The sequence below is a fragment of the Protopterus annectens genome, chromosome 1.part2, assembly GCF_019279795.1.
Source record: "Protopterus annectens isolate FY-2018-M chromosome 1.part2, PAN1.0, whole genome shotgun sequence".
In the NCBI taxonomy this organism is placed as follows: Eukaryota; Metazoa; Chordata; order Ceratodontiformes; family Protopteridae; genus Protopterus; species Protopterus annectens.
The window spans coordinates 255,782,707-255,805,824 of NC_056727.1; the positions used below are offsets into that span (position 1 = coordinate 255,782,707).

Here is a 23,118-nt window from a genome sequence, read left to right on the forward strand (position 1 = left end):
ACAAAATGCACATATTTATACAATGGCACATTTTTCTCATTGTTTGAAAATGTTTGTGTCTTGCTGTAGTACAACATAAGCTGTAGTACATCATAAAGTATTTTCTACATAAATCTATAAAAACGTGTAGCAGGTTATATTGACAGTGCACTCTTGTTTTTCCTCATGTCAGACCAAAAATGGTGGCAAAACTGGAAAGCTGCTGAAGAACAAAAATTACAACAGAAGCTTCAGCAGTCACAGAAATCAGAAGGGTCCACTACTTCTTCAGCTGCATCAGCTCCAGCAAAGGTAGCAGGCCGAGGCAGAGCAAATACCATTAAAGGGACAGTAGCTCAAAAACCTGCAGCAGCAGCTTCAGCAAAAAGTAGCACTCCGGCACGTAGAGCAGGGGCTGCAAGTACCAAAGGACCCTCTACTATTCTCCCAAGGTAAATTGTTTTGTTCTAAAAAAAAGCTTAGATCATTGCATGCATTTCTGTATCTGTCAGAACCTCTCCCACCAAGGCTTTAGTTATCTGAACATCCAGTACCATAATGTTTATGCATTTATATATTTATTTCATTATTTACATTTTGATAACCAGGTTAGTTCCAGTAGGCCAGCAGCCGCTTTTCAGGGGAGACCTGATGTGGTAGTTATACCAACTAGGGCAATTTGGCCAGGGCACCAGGAAGCTTCCTCTACACTTTTTAATAAATGCTGTTGGATCATTTTCATCCAAATGAGACATTGCCAACTCATGCAGATAGGGCCTTGAATTTAATGTGTCATTAGAAGGATGGCACTCAAGACTGCAGCACCACCTTGTGCTGGACTGTAGAATCGGTACTGGGAAATAAAGAATAGCTGTTTTCCCATTTTGTTCTACAAAAAGTCAGTTTGTAAAAAAAAAAAAAAAAAACTTCCCTACTTCGGAATTACTTACAGTTAATATAGTATAGTTGTGGGTAAGTATACTTAGCAAAACAATGGATCTTCAAGTAATAGTCATTCTACCAATAAATCATAAGCTTTGGGTTAGATGTCATCTTAACTAGAAATGTTCAACAAATGCACTGCCTTACTACTACATGGGTAGCAGTGCCATACTAACCTCTCTTTGGTAGTCTTTCAGAGCTTCAGCCTCCTTTCTCAGCATCTGTGGGTGTGAAGGACTAATCAGCTGCCAGGATAGTCCTTCAAAGCTATAGATAGCAGCCCTCAGTTTTTTCTTCTGCTGCTGGAAGAGAAGGATCTCTGAGAAGATTAGCTTTCTCTGGCAATTTTGATCTCTGGAGCTCAGATAAGAAACCCTTTGGGTAATTTAATCCTCCAGAAAAAAGGTAGAAAAACTAGAAAAACATACACCTTGACAATGATAATTCCTTCATTTAAACTTAATAATTTTTCACTTTGGCAAATCGCCTTCAAGAGTTCCAAAAAGTTAAAACAAAGTTTTTTACGTCCCTTTCATTAATTCAATTAAACAATGACATAAGAGAGACCATTCAACTCATTTTAAGCAATGGAAACTTAAAGGTACATTACAGTACTTTTACTAAACATAAAATATTAATTAATTTAACTTCAAACAAATAAATCTATACTTAAAACATAACATAACTCAAAACTTTACAGTAAATACTTCATTAAAATTACATTGTTTAAACCTTTCAGCTGAGTGTGTCATACATAAATATAAACAATGTTTATTTATTTTATTTTATTTATTTTACATTTGTTAACCGGGATGGTCCGACTGGATACATGTCCTTTTTCAGCGGAGGCCCGGGGAGAAAAGCTCCAACAGAGTTACATTGATAATTAGGTACAGTAAATGAGCTGAAAGAACTTAACAAAAACATAGGCCATTTACATACAAGTACAAGACTGCCATTACTATTTCTGAGATTACTACAAATGTAACATTAATAACATATTAGCAAGGACGGTAGGCAGTATAATGACATAGAGTTAGACAGGATACATATTTCTTTATCACAGTATACAAAGTACTTATCATCTTAGCTAGTTGTTTATGTTTTAGTTAATGGCACAGAGCTAGTCTGGGTTTGAGCAAGGACATAGCCAATGTGACTTGAAGTGGAGTTTTAGACTATTTTGAATTGACTTAGAGAAGTTGCAAGCGTGATGTTATTTGGGAGAGAGTTCCATATTTTACCAGTGGTGTTGGCAAATAGCGCCACCACCTAGGTTGAGAGATTTAGTTGTTTGGACAAGGAGTCTGTTTGCTGAGCGAAGGCAGCTTAGATTGGAGTAGGGAGTCATTAAGTTTTTTAGTGCTGGGGTATTCTCAGGTTGTTTATGGATTTTGAAGGCCTCTATGAGTTGGGACTGGTGAAGAAGGTGTGGGAATTCTATCCATCCAAGCTTTTTCAGGTTAGTACAGTGGTGTGTTCTGTAGGGTAGGCCTGTAACGAACCTGGCAATGTGATTATAGCAGGATGAGAGCTTGGCCAGATCAGATTTGTTAAGGTGAGTGAGGACAGGAGAGGCATATAGTAGGGTAGAGAGAAGGTATGAACGGGCTGTGGCTGCCCTGGCATTCGGTAAGGAAGGCTTTAATTCTATATAGGGTCCCAAGTTTCTTGTTGACTGACTTAATGGCTTGGTTGATATGTATATCAAATCTGAGTTTATTGTCAATGTTTACTCCTAATAGCTTTGTATAGGTGTCTGGGGAGATGATGGTCCCATTATTGGATTTTATAGTGAAGTTTTCAGTCGGAGATCTATTGGTTGGGTAGAAGAGAAGTAACTTGGTTTTGTTTGGATTTAAGATCAGGAGATGGTTGGCAAGCCAGTTTTCGACTTTGGTGAAGCTATGTTGGGTGGTAGTTAGTAGATTTATAAGAGAGGCATTGGAACATATTATAGTCGAGTCATCTGCATATTGAATGCAGGTGGCTTCAGGGATGACTGTTTGGGTGTTGTTTATGAAGACTGAAAAGAGGAGAGGTCCTAATATGGAACCTTGAGGAACTCCTATGGTATTTGGTAGTAGGCAGGAGAGCTTGTTTTGCCACATTACTGCTTGTTGTCTCCCAGTGAGGTAAGCTTGAAACCAGTCAAGGGCTGGAGTATCTAGATACAGGGTTTTTAAAGTATATAGAAGTAACTGATGGTTTACCATATCGAAGGCTTTCGATAGGTCCAGGAAGAGAGCAGAGGATATTTTTTTATTATTCCGGTTAAGATTAATGTTTTCAGTAAAAGAGAGGAGGGCAGTGGTTGTACTATGATGGGGTCTGAATCCATGTTGAGAGTCTGTGAGTAGTTTATTTTGGGTTAGATAGAGCATTAGTTGGTTGTGCATGCACTTTTCCATAATTTTGGCAAGTGGTGATAGTATGGCTATAGGTCTATAGTTGGATAGTTCTGTGGATGAACCTCCTTTGTGGAGTGGAATAACATAGGATATTTTCCAAATTGAGGGGATTGAGGCCTTGGTTATGGTTCTGTTAATTAGGATTGAGATAGGGTAGGCTACGATATCTGCAGCAATTTGCAGGTATTCAGCCGGCAGAAGATCGGCTGAAAGGGTGGTTGGCTTCAGTTTTCAAAAGGGATCTGATAAAGGATGTGGACACTGGCTGGAAGTTAAAAGAGAGTGGTGAGTCGGGTATAGTGTTTATAGAAGTGTGGGGAGGAGAAAGTTGGTTAGTTAATGACTGGATGGTTTCTGTGAAGAAAGTATTGAATGAATTGGCTATATCTTCTTGGCTCTTGTCAGATAATGTTCCTGGGGTCGGAGTAGTGGATTTGCCTGGTTGGAGAAGTTTATTTATGCCTGCCCAGTACTTTTGAGGGTTATTCTGATGTTTATGTTGCAGATTGTAGAAGTAATTTTTCTTATCTAGTATGATGGCTTTTTTGATGTAACAATATGATGGTTTTTATGTAACAATATCTCAAAGATATTATAAATAAATTCAGGAGACAAACAATAGTACATGATAAAAAACACAACATTCTGCTCTGATAGAATGTAAGAAGCCTGAAGAACCAGAGAATACTGAAAAGCCAGTCCCAAGACCCATCCTCAGAGGAAGCCGTGTACTTGCAAGACTTTGGTGCTCGGCCATCGACCTCCTGGGTATCCCCACCCACTGACAACTTGGTAAAACTACTCGCGCAGTGGGCTTGGAAGGCTCCTGATGCCATAGAGCCTATCCCCTGAAGACCGGATGAAATATTATCCCCACCGAAAAGACCACCAGTATTGGGCAAAGGGTTTGTCAGAAGATGCCATGGTGGCAGCAGCAGCCACTAAAAAGGAACTAGCTGACGAGAGTCCCTCTGTTCATCCTCCTAACAGGGAGTCCAGGATGATGGACAAGTTTGGAAAGTGGGTCTATGCTTCATTGACCTTCGCTCTTAGGTCCTTGAATTTTATGGCGCATTTTACAAGACTCCAGAGAGACCTGATTAAGGAGTTATCAGAAACTCTAGCTGGGACTGTGTGCAGTGAGGTACAAGATAATGTTGCCTCACAGCTAGCCACCCTGGAGTCTATTTCAAACTCATCCATGTGACTCATTGCCCATGCAGTCAAAGGGACGACCAGGGCAGTGGGTTCCAGTATTGCCATTAGGCGACATGCCTGGATGTGCTTGTGTGACTTTGCGAAGCCCTTCAAGTCTTCCTTTGTCAACGTTCCATTTGATGGTTCTTCCCTGTTTGATCCAAAAGCTAAGGACACACTCGCCATATGTGAAAAGCATGGTAAGACCCTATCTGCCATGGGCATTCATTTTTTCTACTCCTCAATTATCCTTCTCCAGGAATCAGAGGAGTGGAAAAATGTGGTTCAAAAAGTCTCAGGAACTTTCCATGACATACATGGCAGCGGTTCCCCTCAAGGCAGAGGGGGGGAGCTCAGATAGAAGATGCTGACCCCAAGGCAGAGGTGGCTCATGAAATCAGGGATCCAGAGATTCCTTCTCTAGACTGCCCTACCAGTGCTCCTGAAAGGAGGCCCAATTGCTTACCCCTGGAGCAGTCGGGGGAAGACTTTCTCGCACCTGTCAGCCTGGCATCAAATAGCAACCTATTCATGGGTGCAGAAGATCATTCCCAGAGGCTACAGTATCCCTTTCAATATAATTCCATGCTCTCAAAGGAAAATCCTGGATGTTCCACTCCATCAAAGGGATCAAGCTGCCCAAGAGATACACAGGCTGCTTCAAAAAAGAGTCATCCAAGAAGTCCCACCCAGACCAGCTAAAATCCAGATTCTGCTCAAAATTCTTTTTAGTGCCAAAAAGACAGGAGACTGGAGGCCAATATTAGACCTCAGCCTTTTAAACAAATTTGTACAGCAGACAAAATTCCAGATGGTCATGGTCCAGTCTATCCTCTCCTTTCTGGAGAAAGATGATTGGATGTGCTCTATAGACCTTCAAGATGCGTATTATCACATAAATATAGACAAGAGCTCAAGAAGGTTTCTCCGCTTTTGGATGGGAGCCAGTCATTACCAGTTCAGAGCATTACCATTTGGTCTCACCACAGCCCCCAGGGTGGTCACCAAATGTATGGCAGCCATCACGGACCATGTGACATTACACGGATTTCGGGTGTTTCCTTAGCTAGATGACTGGCTTTTCACTGTCCCCACCAGGCATCTGCTGACTCATATCTTGAGCTTTATTACACATCTATTCAGCCAGCTCGGCATAACAGTAAACTACAAAATATCTCAGCTGTCCCCCACTCAAGATTTGGAGTACATTGGGGCATAGCTCAATACAACCTCCTGAATAGCCTCTCTACCAATTCACAGGCTTCAGAAAATAAGATGTCAAGTTCAATCCATATTACCAAGGTGAAAAGTACTTGCCCTCCTTATTCTGCAAACCCATGGCAGCAGCTATCACCTTAGTTCCCATTGCATGGTTTCATATGAAAATACTTCAATGGCTTCTAGCTTCACAATGGTCCAGTCTTACTCTTCCATTGAATCACCCAATTTTGATAACACAAACTTGCAAGAAAGACTTGTCTTGTTGTATGGAGTCAGGAGAGATCCTGATGGGATGACCCTTTGTTCCCCCTAGCCAAAGGCTGTAGTGACCAGATGGGGGGGGGGGGGGGCATTATCTAGGAAAAACAGTCCAAGGCACTTGGTTTCCCCAAGAAGCCTACTTGCACATCAACGTCCTGGAGATGAGAGCAGTGCTCTTAGCATTGTAAGCCTTTAAGAATGTTCTTCCGCCAAGAATGGTTGCAATCCAATCAGACAACATGTCAATAGTTTGGTACATCAACAAGCAAGGGGGAACCAAATCCTACTCCCTCTGCCAGGAGGCTGTCAGAGTTTGGCAATGGGCACTATCTTCCAACCGCTTTCTTGTGGCAACACACATTCTGAGGAGTTCCAACATGACAGTTGACAAGTTGAGTAGATGAATATTACTGCCTCATGAGTGGTCTTTGAATACCAAAGTGGCAAAAGAGCTATTTCACTGATGGGGCGAACCTTGCTGTGACCTATTTGCCTCCCCGATAAAGAACAAATGCAGCACATACTTTGCCCTACTCCCTGCACTGGGAGAGTCCCCCAAAGATGCTCTCCTTCTAGATTGGCCCCTCCTGTTTTCCTTTATGCATTCTCCCCAATTCCCCTCATTCCCCTTTTTCTGAAGAAATCCAAAAGGCTGTGATCCAGAGTAATTTTCATTGCTCTGTTCTGGCCCAGGCAAGTTTGGTTTCCCTTCCTATGGCCTTTGGTTGGCTGACTCTGAGTTTTGAGCCCAACTCCTGATCTACTTTCACACCCCAAAGTGCTGTTACACCCAGATCTTTAATCCCTCAGGCTCACAGCTTGGTTTCTCCAATTCCAGTAATCACCAAACAATCTACTGTTACTTCCCCTATTCAAAAATTTTTTCTGGATTCTCACAGACCATCCACCAGGAAATTATATGACAGCAAATGGAAAAGATTCTCTCTCTTTGGGCTTCTGAGAATAGTCTAGATCCCTTTTCAGGTCCTGTTGAAAAAAAACATAGAATTTTTGGTGGATCTTTTTAATCAAGGAGCAGCTGCCTCCATCATCACTGTTACTCTAGCAGCTATCTCCAATTTTTACAATGGTTATGGTGACCACTCCCTAATCTCCCATCGCTTATGTAAAGTGTTTCTTAAAGGACTCCTTCATATAAAGCCCCCATTCAAGCATCCATTACCACCATGAGATCTTACTTTCATTTTGCAACATTTGGTATTACCTCCCTTTGAGCCAGCAGCCACTTCCCAACTTAAATACCTCTCCTGGAAAACCTTTTTTCTGGTCGCCATTACCTCCACCAGAAGGGTTTAAGAAATACAAGCACTTTGTGCAAAACCACCATATAAAATCTTTCATAAGGATAGAGTGTCCTTGAGAACTAATCCTTCCTTTCTTCCTGTGGTGGTCTCCGAATCAGACATCAGTCAGTCCATTCATTTATCAGTTTTCTTTCCAAATTTCTCTAACAAGGGTGAATACTGTCTACATATGTTAGACATTCTCAGACAGCTGAGATTTTATCTGGATAGGACAAAAGATGATAGATCTTCAGACCACCTGTTTGTTTCCTTTTCAGGACCAAGAATTGGTAAAATAGTCTCCAAGATGACCTTGTCGAAATGGCTAAGAAATTGTGTCACTTTTATTTATGACCATAACAATCATAAATTACCTGCTCCTGTAAGGGCACACTCAAACAGATTGATGCCTCATACCTTTATCACTTATTACAAATTGGATATGGTCTCCAGAGGAAGAGCATCTATTGGCTCTACGGGTCTCAGGAATATCCTTCCATAAGGCCACCCAGGGTATATGTAGCTGGGGACTCTGTCCCATCTGACAAGAATAAACGAAGATTGACAACATCAGATAAAGAAGTTATGTACTCACCGTAACGTTCCATCTGTGTTGTCAATCTTCATTCATTCTTGACATCCCTCCCTCTTTACCCCCTCCTTTCAGATATCCTGGAGCATCATACCCTTGTCCTGGACTTATGCTAGAGTTTTTTACCTCAGACATGGCTTCCTCTTTATTATTATTATTATTATAGTACATACTTCATCTTGCTGCAATTTTGCAAACTCGATCTGAGTTAATGAACACAGGGGCATTGTGAGTAATGATTTGGCTCGAGAGTTTTTGGTTGGCGCAAGCTGTATAATGGCTGAGCCAGTAATGAGGGTTGGAACCGATTCCCATCTGCCAAGAATGAATGAAGATTGACAACACAGATGGAACATTATGGTGAGTACGTAACTTCTTTTTTACTTGCAGCCCAAACTTCAAAAGTAATGTCTTATTTCCTTCTCTGCATAGGCCACTGCAAACTTGTACGCTTGTGCTATTGTGCACTGACATAGGTATGTATGCGCAAGGATCCCTCTTATCACTCACATAAGTACATAGTCTTCAGTACTTTCCGCCAGAATTCTCCGACAGAGAAAGGATGTGGTATACAAACAGACGTTTCTTACTACAGTTCAATAAAGCATAAAACGTAAATGAGATTAATATGTGTAACTTTAATTACATGTATCCCATGAATGAGTAATTGTGGAATGTGGAAAAAAGTAAGATCAGATATAAAGGTGAAGTAAGGTAAAATAATATGTAAGCAGTATGTATTTTTAGCAAAGACATATACTAAGAAAGAGATCTTACACAACATTCAACCAAATGTATCTAAGGTGCAGTAAATGTATAAATAGCTGTATGAAAAATGACAAGGTTTACACTGCAACTCGTAAAATGAAAATACATACAGGATAGCAATAACAATCAGGAAAAATGTATGTGTTTGCTGCTTATTTAAAGTAACCAGTTAACTGATGCAAGCTACAAAAAAATTCTGAAAAGCAAATAAAACCTTGTAGTCAGTAAAAACTATTGAATTAGCATCCTTATACTTATCTATGTAGGAATAATGATCTCTCAACTGTCCAGATTTTCACAGAATGTCCAGATTTTTGAGTTTCAGACTTTATATCCTTCAGAAAATATATAATAATGTAAAATCTGTCATTCTAGCAACTTTCTAAGTTTATAGGAGCAATATTTAAGATCTGTCCCTCTTTTTGAGTCTTTGTCCCACCATTTGTTCTGACTTTGTCCAGATGTCTTGTGCTGAGAAGTTGAGAGGTGTAAATTAATGATTGCTTACACGTATAATAGATGGTTATGCTCAGACTACTTAGTAAGGTACAGATAAAATGGGTATTCAGAAACAAACTGCACATTGCATACCCCTGTTTCTAGTAGGGTTCCTCAGTGCATTATGAGTTTCCAGTTCAAATACTGCTATAAGTCTACACTGCTATGAAGCCTAAGGCTATACAGCCTGTCTAGTGAATAAATGTAAATTAGCTGTGAATTTTGCTCCATAACCTTACTCCAAGAGAAAAATTGTGTGGTAGAGAAATTCAGTGACATACTGTACTACTCTGTGTTGGAGCAGAGCAGTGGGAACAAACACACCATTTTTTCAGCATTCACTATCTTTGGAAGCAGAGGAGCAGTTATCACTGCAGCAGGTAAAGAGAGTGTGTGTGTGTGTGTGTGTGTGTGTGTGTGTGTGTGTGTGTGTGTGTGTGTGTGTGTGTGTGTGTGTGTGTGTGTGTGTAACGAATTAGCTAACCTTTTGAAGTACCCCCATAATACTTTAGAAAATGTGTAAATTAATACTGCCCATGAAGTAGTTAACAACTGTATATAGGTTCTTTGTAAGAACAGCATAGGAAAAAGTAGAGATTTCCAGAAAAGTTGGAAGCATTAAGTGGTCTTAATTAGAAAAAGGGCAGTATATTTCAAAGGAACATATTGAAAATCTGAAGATTCTATTATTCTGAAAGTTTTGTAAACATAACACTCTAACAAATCATGAGAAATAAGTCTTGCAGACTTCCTTCTCAATAATGTCTGTGAAAGGAAGACAATGTCACCATATAAATGTAGGGATGATGTGTAGGTATCTTTACAGTTAGGTGACTATTACTGGAGGATTTACTGTTATGTTTAGTATACTTATACACTGCTGGACTATCTTCATTGGAAATAGTCACTGCAATTATAAACCACAATATTTAGTTAGAATCCTAAGCAGTACCATATTTCTTAGGGAGGTGGAACATCAAACTACTTTTGGTCACTAGCCAGCATTATTAATGCACTGAGTATAAATGAAGCTCAGTAATATTTAATATTATAGGCATGTAATATATTTCAATTTGAATATGAGAAAAAAAAACATGAAAAAAATGAAATAAAAGTTGATATGTATTCACCAGGCAATAGTTTGGAGTCTAAGTAGCTAAACAGGTAGCACATCCATCTTTACTGCAGAAGGTTGTTCATTCTATTCTCACACCATCTAGTTGGATTACTTTTTCCATTACTGGCACTGCACTGCAGCATAAGAGGAGCACTGTACTCCTGAGTGTGCCATCTTTCAGATGAGATGTTAAACAGAGGCCCCATCTGTCCGAGTTGGTGGTAGCTCAGGTGGATGTAAAAGATCCCATAACACTTATAAAAATGAGTAGATGAGGTCCCACTGTGCCCTAGTCAAACTTCCCCAAGTTAGTATGAATACCTTCTGAGGTCCCTCCTGAAAAGGGGCCACTGGTCTAGTGTGATTTACCCAGTCAACAAAGTGTTAATAAAAAATAAATAAAAGAATGAAAAAGTGTCATGAGTAAAGTCCATCATAAGCTAAGAAATGTGCTAATGGTGCTTTTTATAAAGATTACACACCATGTAGGAGGGCTGACATGCTGTATAACTGCATATGAAAGCTGTTGTATTTCATAAAGAGTTGTACACAATGGGGCAATACTTTATATGAGGTCTTGCCCCCCTCTGTACATACTGTACACCAGTTACACAATACGCACATGCATATCAACTTCTATTAAGATCATATGTGATTCACAAATGCAATAGCTCATCTAAGTGGGTAATTTTGTAGCACTGCAGCAGCATCCCAAAAAATGGCTTTATACTTGTAAGTACAGTGATCCCTTTTTGTGTTGATATGTAGCTCATCATACAGAGCTGAGCAATATATCAGTCTTGTGAAAGAAAAAAAAACTAACAAAGACTGCTTTGCATGGCAGGAAAAACCCTACTGGTAGTGGAGCTGTCTGTGGTGCAGACAAATCTGTTGTTATATCCAAACAGCCCAGCCCTATCTTGTGATATCGCTGAACTCCAGCCTATGTAAGCTCAGATATCACCAGATCCCCGTATTATGACCCTAACTTTGTCATAATACCTAATGAGTGAAACATGTTCATGAATCACTCATAGTCATGATAGCAGAGCACATCATAGCAGGGAAAACTGTGCTGAGTTATATAAGGCATACCTTAGTACATAGTTCTTCCTTGCTGTCTTTGTTACTATGTAATAGAACATGGCACAGAACAGAAGCTGCTGGGTCGCATACAGCAATTGAGGATGAACTGGGCCCCAGAACAATCCGTACATAAGTGTGTACTAATGATTCCAGAGAGTACTTTGTAAATATTGGAGAGTTTGCACACTGCTATTAAGGATCATGAACGTTCGCTATGTTCATGAATGCCAGGGCCCATGAGAAATATCTGAAGTTAAGACAAAACTAGACTTTATTTACAGTTTAATAAATCTCCAGAGTTAAACGGCTGCATAGGTACTTGTACCATGGAAATACTATATTATAGCTTTTGTTAAATGGAATAGTGCAGTGCTTATATCATCCAACCAGAACTCTTAGAACTAATAATCTGATATTGTTAATCCACGCTCATTCCTTACGTGTGAGTAGTCGGTTCTGACCTCGGAACCAAGCCAGCCATCTTCCAAGCTCACGCCAGCTACAAACTCTTGAGCTAAACTCTTACCCACAATTCCCCTCACCCTGTTACCTCAGATTATGTTTGCCGCGTACCTACGTTATAAGACAGCTTTTTTCACAAAAAAAGTTATTAGATAGTTATCTCTTACCTTATCGCATTTAGCGACAACCTTTTTCAAATTTTTTTCAACTCTTCTTCTTCTCTTCTTACCGCGAGGTAATTCCTTTTTTTACCATTGTTGGTAAACCCCTTTCCTTTTTACCTTTGGGTATTTCTTGTAACATTGCTGGTATTTTTCTGGTTTCTCCTTCTTTCCTTCTAACCATGGCAGATAAAAAAGGTAGTCCAGGGTTTAAAGATGTTTGGATGGTGGCCATAAATTACCTATTTCTGATGCACATTCCCTATGTGTCTACTGCTTGGGTGTGCCTCACTTAACAGTTGACCTGCCTTGCAGAATTTGTAAGAACTTCTTTAACAGGATGTTAATCGAAAGGAAAAATAAATTAATATTGAAGGGGCTACTTAAATCTCCCTTTTCAGAGGCTATTTCTGGGTTGGAGGCTTCAACCCCTCCAAGATTCCATAAGAAAAAGAGTGATGAACCAAAAAAGACCAAGTGTCTTCCTTCGTCCCCAGCTGGGCACTCTCAGGAACCGAAACCTAAGAAAGCTAAGCTTTCCATTTCAGATTTGACTTCTTTGGCTCCAACGCTTTCAGTGCCTAGACCTTCAGCACCAAGGCCATCGGTGCCATCTGCAACTTCGGCACAGACTTGTGCGCCCCATACCACATCGGTACCAAGGAGCTCCTCGGTTCAGACTACCTTACCGGCACCGACTGTTCAGTTGATGCAGACTGTTACGGCGTTGATGGATGTTTCGATGCCCATTCCTTTTTTGGCTCTGACAACTTACCTGGCACCAACTACCCTCTCGGTACTGACCATTCAGTTTTCGTCACCGATGTTTTCAGCTCAGGCCTTAGCGCTGACAACCACTTTGGTACCAACCTCATCGTCGGTGCAGACCATGCCTTCAGCACTGATGATTTCCTTGGTGCAGACACCAGTAGTTCAGAACATTACAGCTCCTTTGTTTTCAGTGTAGACCTCCCCCATGGTGGGCACCAAGCTTGCTCCGTCCTTGGATAGACCTGACTCTCCCACAGCCATGTCCATGAAATCCACTAAAAGCCTCTTTGAACATGATGTGTTGCGTCTTGTGGATCAATTGCTTTTGGCCAGAGGTATCCCGCCCCCCAGGACATATCCTTCCTCGGGAGGTGATCACCCTTTACCAAAGACCCCTACTTATTCTCTTCCTTCATTGCCTTTGAAGCCCCTTGATATAGCACAGTTTTCCCCCACTACGGTTCCCTTTATGGACCTCACTAAGGAGCTGTAGTTGCCTTTGTGGCAGGAGAGTCTTGCCACGGCCCAGGATGTCAGCTGTGGCATACGTGCTTTGGCATTTCACGGCCATCCAGGGACTCCAGGTCGGCAGGCAGAGCCCCTTAGGTGAGGGGTGACCCCTGCCATGGATCCCCACCCCTCCTCAGGTGGACCAGCCTTCCAGCTAATGGAGAAGGCTCTTGCGTTGGTTGCGATCCTGTGCTATCACTGCCCTGCCCTCCTCTGGACCGCAATGTACATAAGCTGCTTCTAGCAGACACCAGGCACAAGGGCCACAGGACATACTCCCACAGGAGACCCTTTTTGCGCTGTCTTCTCCAGCTTCTCCCTCTGAAGAAGATCATCAAAAAAGCTTGTGCAAGAGGAAGCACATGGACTCTACAGAGGAGTCCCTTAATGAAGACAGAGACTTTGATGATGGGGAAGGGTCCCCTTGATCACCCACTGAGGTATCCTTTGGTGATATCCCTGAAATCCTTAAACAGAGAGCAGCCCTCTAACTCGACCTCTGAAGAGTCTGTGTTCCTGCAGGCCTTTTGTTGCGGCCCCCTACCTCCTGGGTTATTCCACCTGCCGATGAACTTGTCCGGCTTGTCGTGCAGCATGTGTGGAAGGCTCCTGATACCATTGAGGCCATTCCCCTGGAAGCCAGATAAAATTTTGTCCCTCCTGCTAGTGATCCCCATTGGTCCAAAGGTCTTCCTGTAGATGCCTTGGTGGTGGCGGCCGCAACTAAAAAAGTCCTGGTGGAAGAAGAAAGCCAGAATGTCCATCCGCCCAACAAAGAGTCCCGGGCTCTGGACAGAATAGGGAAATGTATCTTTGCATCAACGACCTTTACAGTCAGGTCCCTGAAATATATGGCACATTTTACCAGGTTTTAAAGAGACTTAATTTCTGAGCTCTCTGAAACTTTGGCTGGAGCTGTGTCTGATGAGGTCCGTGACAAAGTGGCCTCTCAGCTCGCCACCATCAAATTGATATCTAACTCCTCCATGTACCTGATATCTCACGCATCAGAAGGAGCAGCTAAAACGGTGAGTTCAGGCATTATTCTGAGATGCCATGCCTGGATGCACTTGTGTAATTTCGCGGAACCCTTCAAGGCGTCCTTTCTCAATGCTCCCAATGAAGCCTCTTCATTGTTTGGTCCCACGGTTAAAAGCACACTGGCCAGATGTGAACAGGACAGTAAGACCCTTTCCTGCTGTGGGTGTCCATTATTCTTCCCCTCAACAGGCTTTCCTCCAGAAACCAGAAGAGTGGGAAGATATGGCACAAAAAGTCTCAAGGTTCTTTCTGTGACACACAGGCTGAGTTCTCCCCTAGAGGCAGAGGGGGAAACTCTCAGGGAAGATGCCCCTTTTGGGGCAGAGGGGGTCCACTTAACCAGGGTTCCAGGGATTCTTTCCCTGGCCAATCCTACCAGCATTCCTGAAGAGCGGCCCAACTGCTTTCCTCTGGAAGTGGTTGGGGATCGTTTCTCTTAGTACCCTTCTGCCTGACTAACCATTACCACCGATTCTTGGGTACAAAAGATAATAACCAGAGGTTATCATATCCCCTTTGACCTTTGTCCCACTTCCCTAACAAGCTTACCCAATGTTCCACCCAGTCAAAGGGAAGCAGCAGCATTAGAGATTTCAAAGCTGCTAAGAAAAAGAGTCATCCAAATAGTCCCTCCAGACCAGATAGGATCCGGATTCTACACAAGACTATTTTTGGTGCCAAAAAAAAATGGGGACTGGAGACCAATTTTGAATCTCAGTGTATTGAACAAGTTTGTAAAGGTACAGAAATTCTGGATGGTCACAATAGAGTCTATCCTTCCGCTTTTGGAAAAAGATGATTGGATGTGCTCGATAGATTTTCAAGATGCGTACTACTACATAAAAGTGGACAGGCAATCAAGAAGATTCCTTCACTTCTGTATGGGAGCCAGTCATTACCAGTTCAGAGTACTGCCCTTCAGACTCTCTACATCCCCCAGAGTGTTCACAAAGTGCATGGCAGTCATCACAGCTCACTTGCAACTACAAGGATTCCAGGTGTTTTCATACCTAGACGACTGGCTCATCTCTGCCCTCACCAGACATCTATTGGAAGAAGCCCTGGCATACTCTCTTCTCACTGCAGAAAGGCTAAGCATAACCATAAACTGGATAAAATCCAGTCTCACCCCATCTCAGTCCACAGAATTCATAGGGGTCATCTTGAACACAAAGAATTGCAGAGCAGCAACTGATTCCAATCCTTTCAAGGGAGAAATCCACAGCTCACTCTGTTCTGCAGTTGTTGGGTTCCATGACAGCCTCCATTACTATTGTCCCCCAGCCAGGTTTCACATAAGGCTTCTACAATGGCTACTGCTCACCCAATGCCCTTTCACTACCCTCTTTCAGCCAAGATCCGGGTAACTCACAGGTGCAAGCAGGATTTAAATTGGTGGATGGCGCACAATCCATCACAATGGTCTCTCCCCTTCTCTCCCCAACAGCCCAAGGCTACAGTGACCATGGACACCTCCCTGATGGGGTGGGGGGTGCTATTTCAGGGACAGACAGTCCAAGGTACTTGGTCCAAAATGGATGTCCATCTGCATATAAATGTTCTAGAGCTGAGGGTGGTGCTTCTAGCGTTGCAAGTATTCCATCCCCTGCTGCCATCTGGGACTATTGCAATACAATCAGACAACATGGTGGTGGTTTGGTACATCAACAAACAAAGTGGAACCAAATCTTACCCACTCTTTCGAGAGGCCATGAGGATATGGCAATGGGTGATGTCTACCAACTGCTTTCTTCTAACAACGCACATTCCCGGGAGTTCCAAGGTGATAGCAGACAGACTCAGCAGGTCTATTCTATAACCTTATGAGTGGTCCCTGAATCCTTTGAAAGTGGCAGAGATTTTCAACCGCTGGAGTCTTCCTTGCTGCAACCTCTTTGCATCCCCGACCAACTACAAATGCAGCAACTATTTCGCCCTGATTCCCCCTCCGGGACAGTCACCCAGGGACGCTCTAGTCCACGACTGGCCCTCTGGTCTACTTTATGTATTTCCACCTCTCCGCCTCATTCCCTAGTTTCTGAAGAAAGCCCACCAGTTGAATAGCAAAGTAATCCTCGTAGCACCATATTGGCCTCGTCAGATTTGGTTCCCCTTCCTTTGGCCTCACCTGCTAGATCAACTATGGATTCTCCATCCAACCCCGGGGTTGATCTCCCATCTGCAGAATCTGATTCACCCCAATTTGAACAGCCTGAAGCTCACAGCTTGGCTTCTCCAATTCCTTTGATTGCCAGGCAGAATGATCTTTCTTTGCCAGTACGTGACATTCTTATTGCATCTCATAAGTCTTCTACCAGAATTACATATCTCAGCAAGTGGAAAAGATTTATTATTTGGCTGAAAGAAAAACAGGTAGATCCTTATTCAGCACCAGTGTCGATAGTACTGGAATATCTGTCTACCTTATTTCAATCCGGTCTATCTGCCTCTACCATTAGAGTTCATTTGGCCGCAATATCTAATTTTCATGATGGTGTCCAAGACTCTTCTCTTATGTCACACAAATTATGCAAGACTTTCATAAAAGGTGAACCTAATCAACCATGGGACCTGTCATTAGTCCTACAAGCTTTGACAATGCCACCTTTTGAACCAGCTTCTTCTTGCAACCTCAAATATTTGTCATGGAAAACCTTGTTTTTGGTCGTCATTGCTTTAGCCAGACGTACCTCTGAACTTCAAGCCTTATGCATCAAGAGACCATATTTGATTTTTCATAGAGATAGAGTGTCATTAAGAACTAATCCTTCCTTTCTGCCAAAAGTGATCTCTGAAATGTCCATTAATCAAACCATTGAATTGCCAGTTTTCTTCCCCAATCATTCAAACAGAGAGTATTGCCTACATACCCTAGATATTCACAGGCAAATTCGCTTCTACTTGAACAGGACTAAGGCTTCTCATAAATCAGACCAGTTATTTTTGGCCTATTCTGGGCCTAGATTAGGATGTGCTGTTGTTAAGGTCACATTGGCTAAATGGTTAAATGTCTGCATAACCTTCATTTATAGAAAATGTAATATCCCATTAACTACTACCATAAAGGCTCATTCTATAAGGTCGGTGGCAACTTCTGCTGCCTTCCATGCCAGAGCCTCTTTACATGACATTTGTGCAGCTGCAACTTGGGCTAGTCCTCATACCTTCATCAATCATTACAAGTTGGATTTGGCCTCCAGGGGAAGAGCATCTTTTGGTTCTATGGTGCTCAGGAATGTCCTTCCATATGAGCCTCCCAGAAATAAAGGTAGCTGGGGACTCTGTCCCACACTTAAGGAATGAACGAGGGTTAACAATATCAGATAAAGAAGTTATGTCTTACCATAACGTTCCATCTGTATTGTTGATCCTCGTTCAGTCATTACGACCCTCCCTCCTTCTGCCTCCTGCGGCTTTTAGTGCATCTCACCATTCAGTTCTGTTAGGTCATTTGACCAGAGGTAGCCTCTATCTTCTTTTGATTTGCAAACTCAATCTGAGGTAACAGGGAGAGGGGAATTCTGGGTAAGAGTTTAGCTCGAGCGTTTGTAGCTGGCGCGAGCTTGGAAGATGGCCGGCTCGGTTCCGAGGTTGGAACCAACTACCCACACGTAATGACTGAACGAGGATCAACAATACAGATGGAACATTATGGTAAGACATAACTTCTTTTTCTTCTAACTTGGTTTAGGAGCAGGAAGACTATCCATTGTATTAGTTCCCAAAAGGGGTCATCCAAACTAAACTGATTTTACTCTCTGGCTTGAAGGAAATGCAGAAATGTCTTTTTAGAATAAAAATACAGGCCATTACAGCTTTTCTTTTCTGAAATTTCAGGACTGAAAATTTTTAATCAGTAATATCTCACCCTTAAGGAAACAAATGTTAAATTGACCAGATCGTATACATAATAAATAATGCCAAAACCTTAAGCTGAACACACTTTACTGATAATTAAATAATAATCATCCAGGAAGAGTCCTTAGCTAAAATGGTAATAAATGTAACCTACAAGGCCACTAGTAAAACACCATAGATGCAGTCTGCACAGAAAATAATATAGTTACTTATAAAAAGAAATGTTTTACAATGCACTCACTTGATTTGTGAAAATCAGATTGCAAAATAAAATGTAACACAGTCAGAGAGGTAACAGCAGCCAAACTATGTAGGATACAAAGAAATTATAAATTCAAAGGTACTGCCTTAAGGAAACAATATATGCTTTCTACGATAAAATATAAAAAAAACAGAACATACTGAGAAATAAAAGAGATTACATTTACTCATATTCTGAATATAGCATCTCCCTACATGTCTGTGTAAATTTATGGTATTTCTTGGAAGCAGATTAATTTCTCTGAATAGAAAGAACATCTGGAAAATACATTTCCTTATGCTTATCCTTTTCCTTTCTCTTTCCAGGATTTTAATAATTCAGCTGATGGGTAACCAAAAAAAAAAAAAAAAAACTGGGGTCTCTGGAATATGTGCTTTAACACCTTCAGCAGATTTTTCAGATACTACTGAAAGTCTGATTTAAACTGCCCACGGCATAAAAATAAAAAAGCTTGCTAAGGTGCTATCCCTTCTAACTGCTATCCTGAAAGGCTTGCTATACTAGAAGGATGCCACACTGCTACCTACCAAACTGAAAGTCTGATTTAAACTGCCCACGGCATAAAAATAAAAAAGCTTGCTAAGGTTAATCACATTAAAACGTATTCTGTTGTACAACATTAAATGATGAATTGGGTCTACAGCTCTACATGGGTGTCCCTTATACTTAGTCTAATCCCCTAACCTCTGTAAATTTGACCATCTCCCGTAGCTGACTCCATCTCCTGCTGGCTATAGAGAAAGAACCGTCCATTATATCATCAAAATTGGGGTAAGCACGCTAAAAACACTAACTGCAAGCCCTCACAGTAAGTGTTCCTACCCACTGGAATGCTAATAGGGCACAGTAAAGTCTGTAAAGTACTCTAAATCCCTATTCTACTTACCTCACAGTCTCAGGCTCTAAGATCCTTGTGGTCTGGTTTAGCGACCACCTCCCACCCCCTCTCCTATCATCTTTACACACACTGGTCATAACACTACTAAGATCTATAGCCACTGCAGCTCACTATGTCACCACCCAGAACAATGTTATTTTTCTCATTGCTAACCATCATGCTCATTCCTTATCTCCTGACCTGTTATGAAAATCAGCATTTCCTAGGATTTCACTACCCAAAATACCAAACAACCACCCCAATATTGACAAATTTAATAGACCACTTAATAACTAGCCCAACATCAAATACCATTACCTGTGCAAACTATCAACCTACCAGTGCCAGATATATCAGCTCTAAAACCAAACACTACCAAAAACTAATAAATAAATTCTTGAAACTTATACTAAGCTTTCACTACAACCTCGCAATGGATGGTGACATCCACCCTAACCCTGGCCCATCCACTTTTGACAAACCCAACTCCCATACTAGTACCCCTACCAATACAACATCACTAAACAGGCCCCCAACTCCCTTCTAGTGTGTCACATAAACTTCAGAAGCTTAAATAACAAGGTACATGACCTGCACGCCCTCCTAGCCATTCATTCCCCTGACATACTCTAAGAGAAACCTGGCTAAAACCACAAACTTCTGACAATGAAATATTACCACCTGAGTATAATATACTGAGGTTAGATAGAACCACTAGGAAGGGAGGCGGGGTAGCTGTACTGTATAAATCTACTCTTAATGCTCCCTTGGACTCCATACAACCACCCCAAGTAAACAATGCTGAAATTCTTTCTACCAAATTTCAAATTAATAAAAATAAGTGCATAAAGATTGTCTGTATGTATATTCCTCCAGGGAACAATGTTGCTACCCAAGAAAACATCCATTCATTATCCAGCACCTGCCCTCAAGAAACCATAGTACTTGGAGATTGCAACATAGATTGGAATACCTGTTCTTCTGAATCTCCTTCCACCCATGTAAACCTATATGAGTTTACACAACTCATATGCACCCCCACCAGGATAGGTAAACCTAATCATAAAGAAAGTATACTAGACTGGATCCATATCAATAGCCATCCCCAAAAGTACACATCAGGTACCCTACCTGGTGACCTAAGTGACCACTTTCTTACCTACATAATTAAGCATAAAGCCATAAACCCCCATCAGCCCATCCTCAAAACAATAAGATGCAAGAAGTACTTTAACCCTGCCAAATTCCAGGATGAACTTAAATCTTGTAATTGGTCAGTACTAAAACAATTACCCCTGGATGAAGCTGTTGCCTACTTTAATAACAAATTCCTTATGATCCTAGATTCTCATGCTCCCGCATGCTCCATTAGAATAAAAATAAAAGTTGCACCATGGCTTACTAAAGATACCAAATCAAAAATCACCCTCAGAAACAGAGCATGGTCCCTATGGCGTACCACAAAAAAACCCTAGACCAAATCACATATCAGCAGTTAAGAAATTAGACTAAAAAATCTGTTTTACTAGACAAAAAGAACTACTACTGCCATCTACAACAGAAAAATCAGCTCAACATTGGAATCTCGAAATATGATATCATCAAAAGCTCAAAACAGTGAATTTTTTCCCTGGGAAAAAAATCGCTCTTCCGAGAAACACACACACAACACAAGCACACCATAAAAACAGCAATCCACGCACACATACACTTAAAATCCTACATCTAACCCTACACTAAACTGTATATACACTACTATCTATCCACTTACCTTAACCCAAACCCTAACTCTAAGGTCCGTCACCATCGCACACTCACGTGACCCACGCCCTAACCCTAACTCACCTACCCTGCCCTAACCCTAAAGTCTGTCACTATCGCACACTCATCTGACCCGCGCCCTAACCCTAACTCACCTACCCCACCCTAACCCTAAAGTCGGTCACTATCGCACACTCACCTCACCCACGCCCTAACCCTAACTCACCTAACCCGCGCCCTAACCCTAACATCTGCACAATCGCACATTTACCTGAACCCGACCTGTAACTTTCCACCACAGTGCTGAAAATAGCAAAGCCACAGAAACGGCCAACTAAATTCTTTCCCTAGGAAAAAATTTGGTGTTCTGCAGCTTCGCTATTTTCAGCGTTCGCTGTTTTGAGGTCGATATTAGAACATTCAATGTTTTAAAACTTCAATGTTCTAATATAGACCCGGTCAAACCACCACTCCAACCCCTGCAGCTGCCATAGATAAACCTCCTGAGGGTGTTGCAAATACCTTTAACTGCTTCTTTACTCAGACTATCCAATCCCTAGCTAGTCAGGTTCCTCCTAGTTGCCCTAGTTTAAAGTCATCTTTTCCTAGTACCCACCTCTCCTTTAGATTTCAACAAGTTGCCACCTCGCTTATTCAAGCCCAACTCAAAAAATTAAAACCTACCACTCTATCAGCTGATCTTCTCTCGGCAGAATATCGGCAAAAAGCTGCTAATGCCATAGTTTACCCCATCTCTATTCTAATTAACCGAACCATAGCAGAAGCCACCATCCCCTCCATCTAGAAAATAGCCTATGTAATACCACTCCATAAAGGTGGTAGCTCCACTGAATTATCTAATTTCAGGACCATAGCTATATTGTCACCATTGGTCAAAGTTATGGAAAAATGCACCCATAGACAATTACTACACCATCTTATCCTGAACAATCAACTGGCTAACTCTCACCATGGTTTCAGGCCTCATTACAGCACCACTTCAGCCCTCTTTGCCTTCTCTAACACCACAAACCATAACCGCAACAATAATAAACTATCCTCAGCCCTCATAGGTTCATAGGTTTATAGGTTGGTACTGGGCTATCTGCCCGAAGGCATATATTATCCCAGCCACGTTGTGCGGTATTCACCTCCTCTTTAGTAGTTCCCTAGACCCTTGTACTAGCAGCTAGTACCCTTGGCCCCTATCTAGTAGTGCTGTTGGTGTGATCACCGGTGTGAACTTTCTGTTACCCATCCACTCATCAAGGTTCCTCTTGAAGAGTGATAGTGAGCGGCTCTGTCTTATGTAGATCGGGACCCTGTTCCATAGTAAGGGAAGTCTCTGCGAAGGGAATCTATCCCTCCAGAATGTTCTATTCATTGTTGTGTTGAGGTTTATATCCCTAGAGTGTGTAGCTTGAGTAGATTTGGTTTTGCTAAGATGGAGCATGTTCAACAATTCTGGGTTGGACATGGCTCTGTACGTTAGACAGAGATCGCCTCTGAGAAAGCGGTATGCAACAGAGAACAGTCTTAGCTTTTTCAATCATGCTGCATAGGGCAACTGTTTGAGGCCAGTAATCCTCTTGGTTAGGTACCTTTGTGGTCTCTCCAGCTGCTGGAGATGTCTAGCCAGGTACATTCCAATTGGTGCATTGTACTCAATAATGGGTCTGATGAGGGAAGAGTAGAGGGGCACTATTACATCCTTAGATCTTGATGCGAACCCTTTCGTGATCAGATGGGTCACATAGAAGGATTTTCTAACCACTTTGGCAACATGGTTATCAAAGGAAAGCTGACTATCTACTTGTGTCCCTAGATCCCTTATTTCTTCTTCAGATTTCAGGGGATTACCTCCTATGTTGTAGTTTGTGGGTACTCTGTTTTTTCCAAAGGAGATTACTATGAATTTTTTTGAATTTAGCTTGAGACCATGGCTTTGACACCATGCATCAGTCTCATTTAGGCCCTTCTGGAGGAACTCCATGTCGGCCGGAGACTCTATTATAGCACCCAGTTTGCAGTCGTTCACA

The 23,118-nt window shown here is 41.8% G+C and overlaps 1 protein-coding gene across 1 annotated transcript in view; it reads left to right on the top strand.

Annotated features, from left to right (window-relative positions):
* Positions 1 to 23,118, top strand: part of LOC122792348 — a 461,671-nt gene that overhangs the window by 163,570 nt on the left and 274,983 nt on the right. The window contains exon 3 of the mRNA XM_044060141.1: positions 173 to 431. Within this exon, the coding sequence (XP_043916076.1) occupies positions 173 to 431 (259 nt within the window). The remainder of the gene's footprint in view (positions 1 to 172; positions 432 to 23,118) is intronic.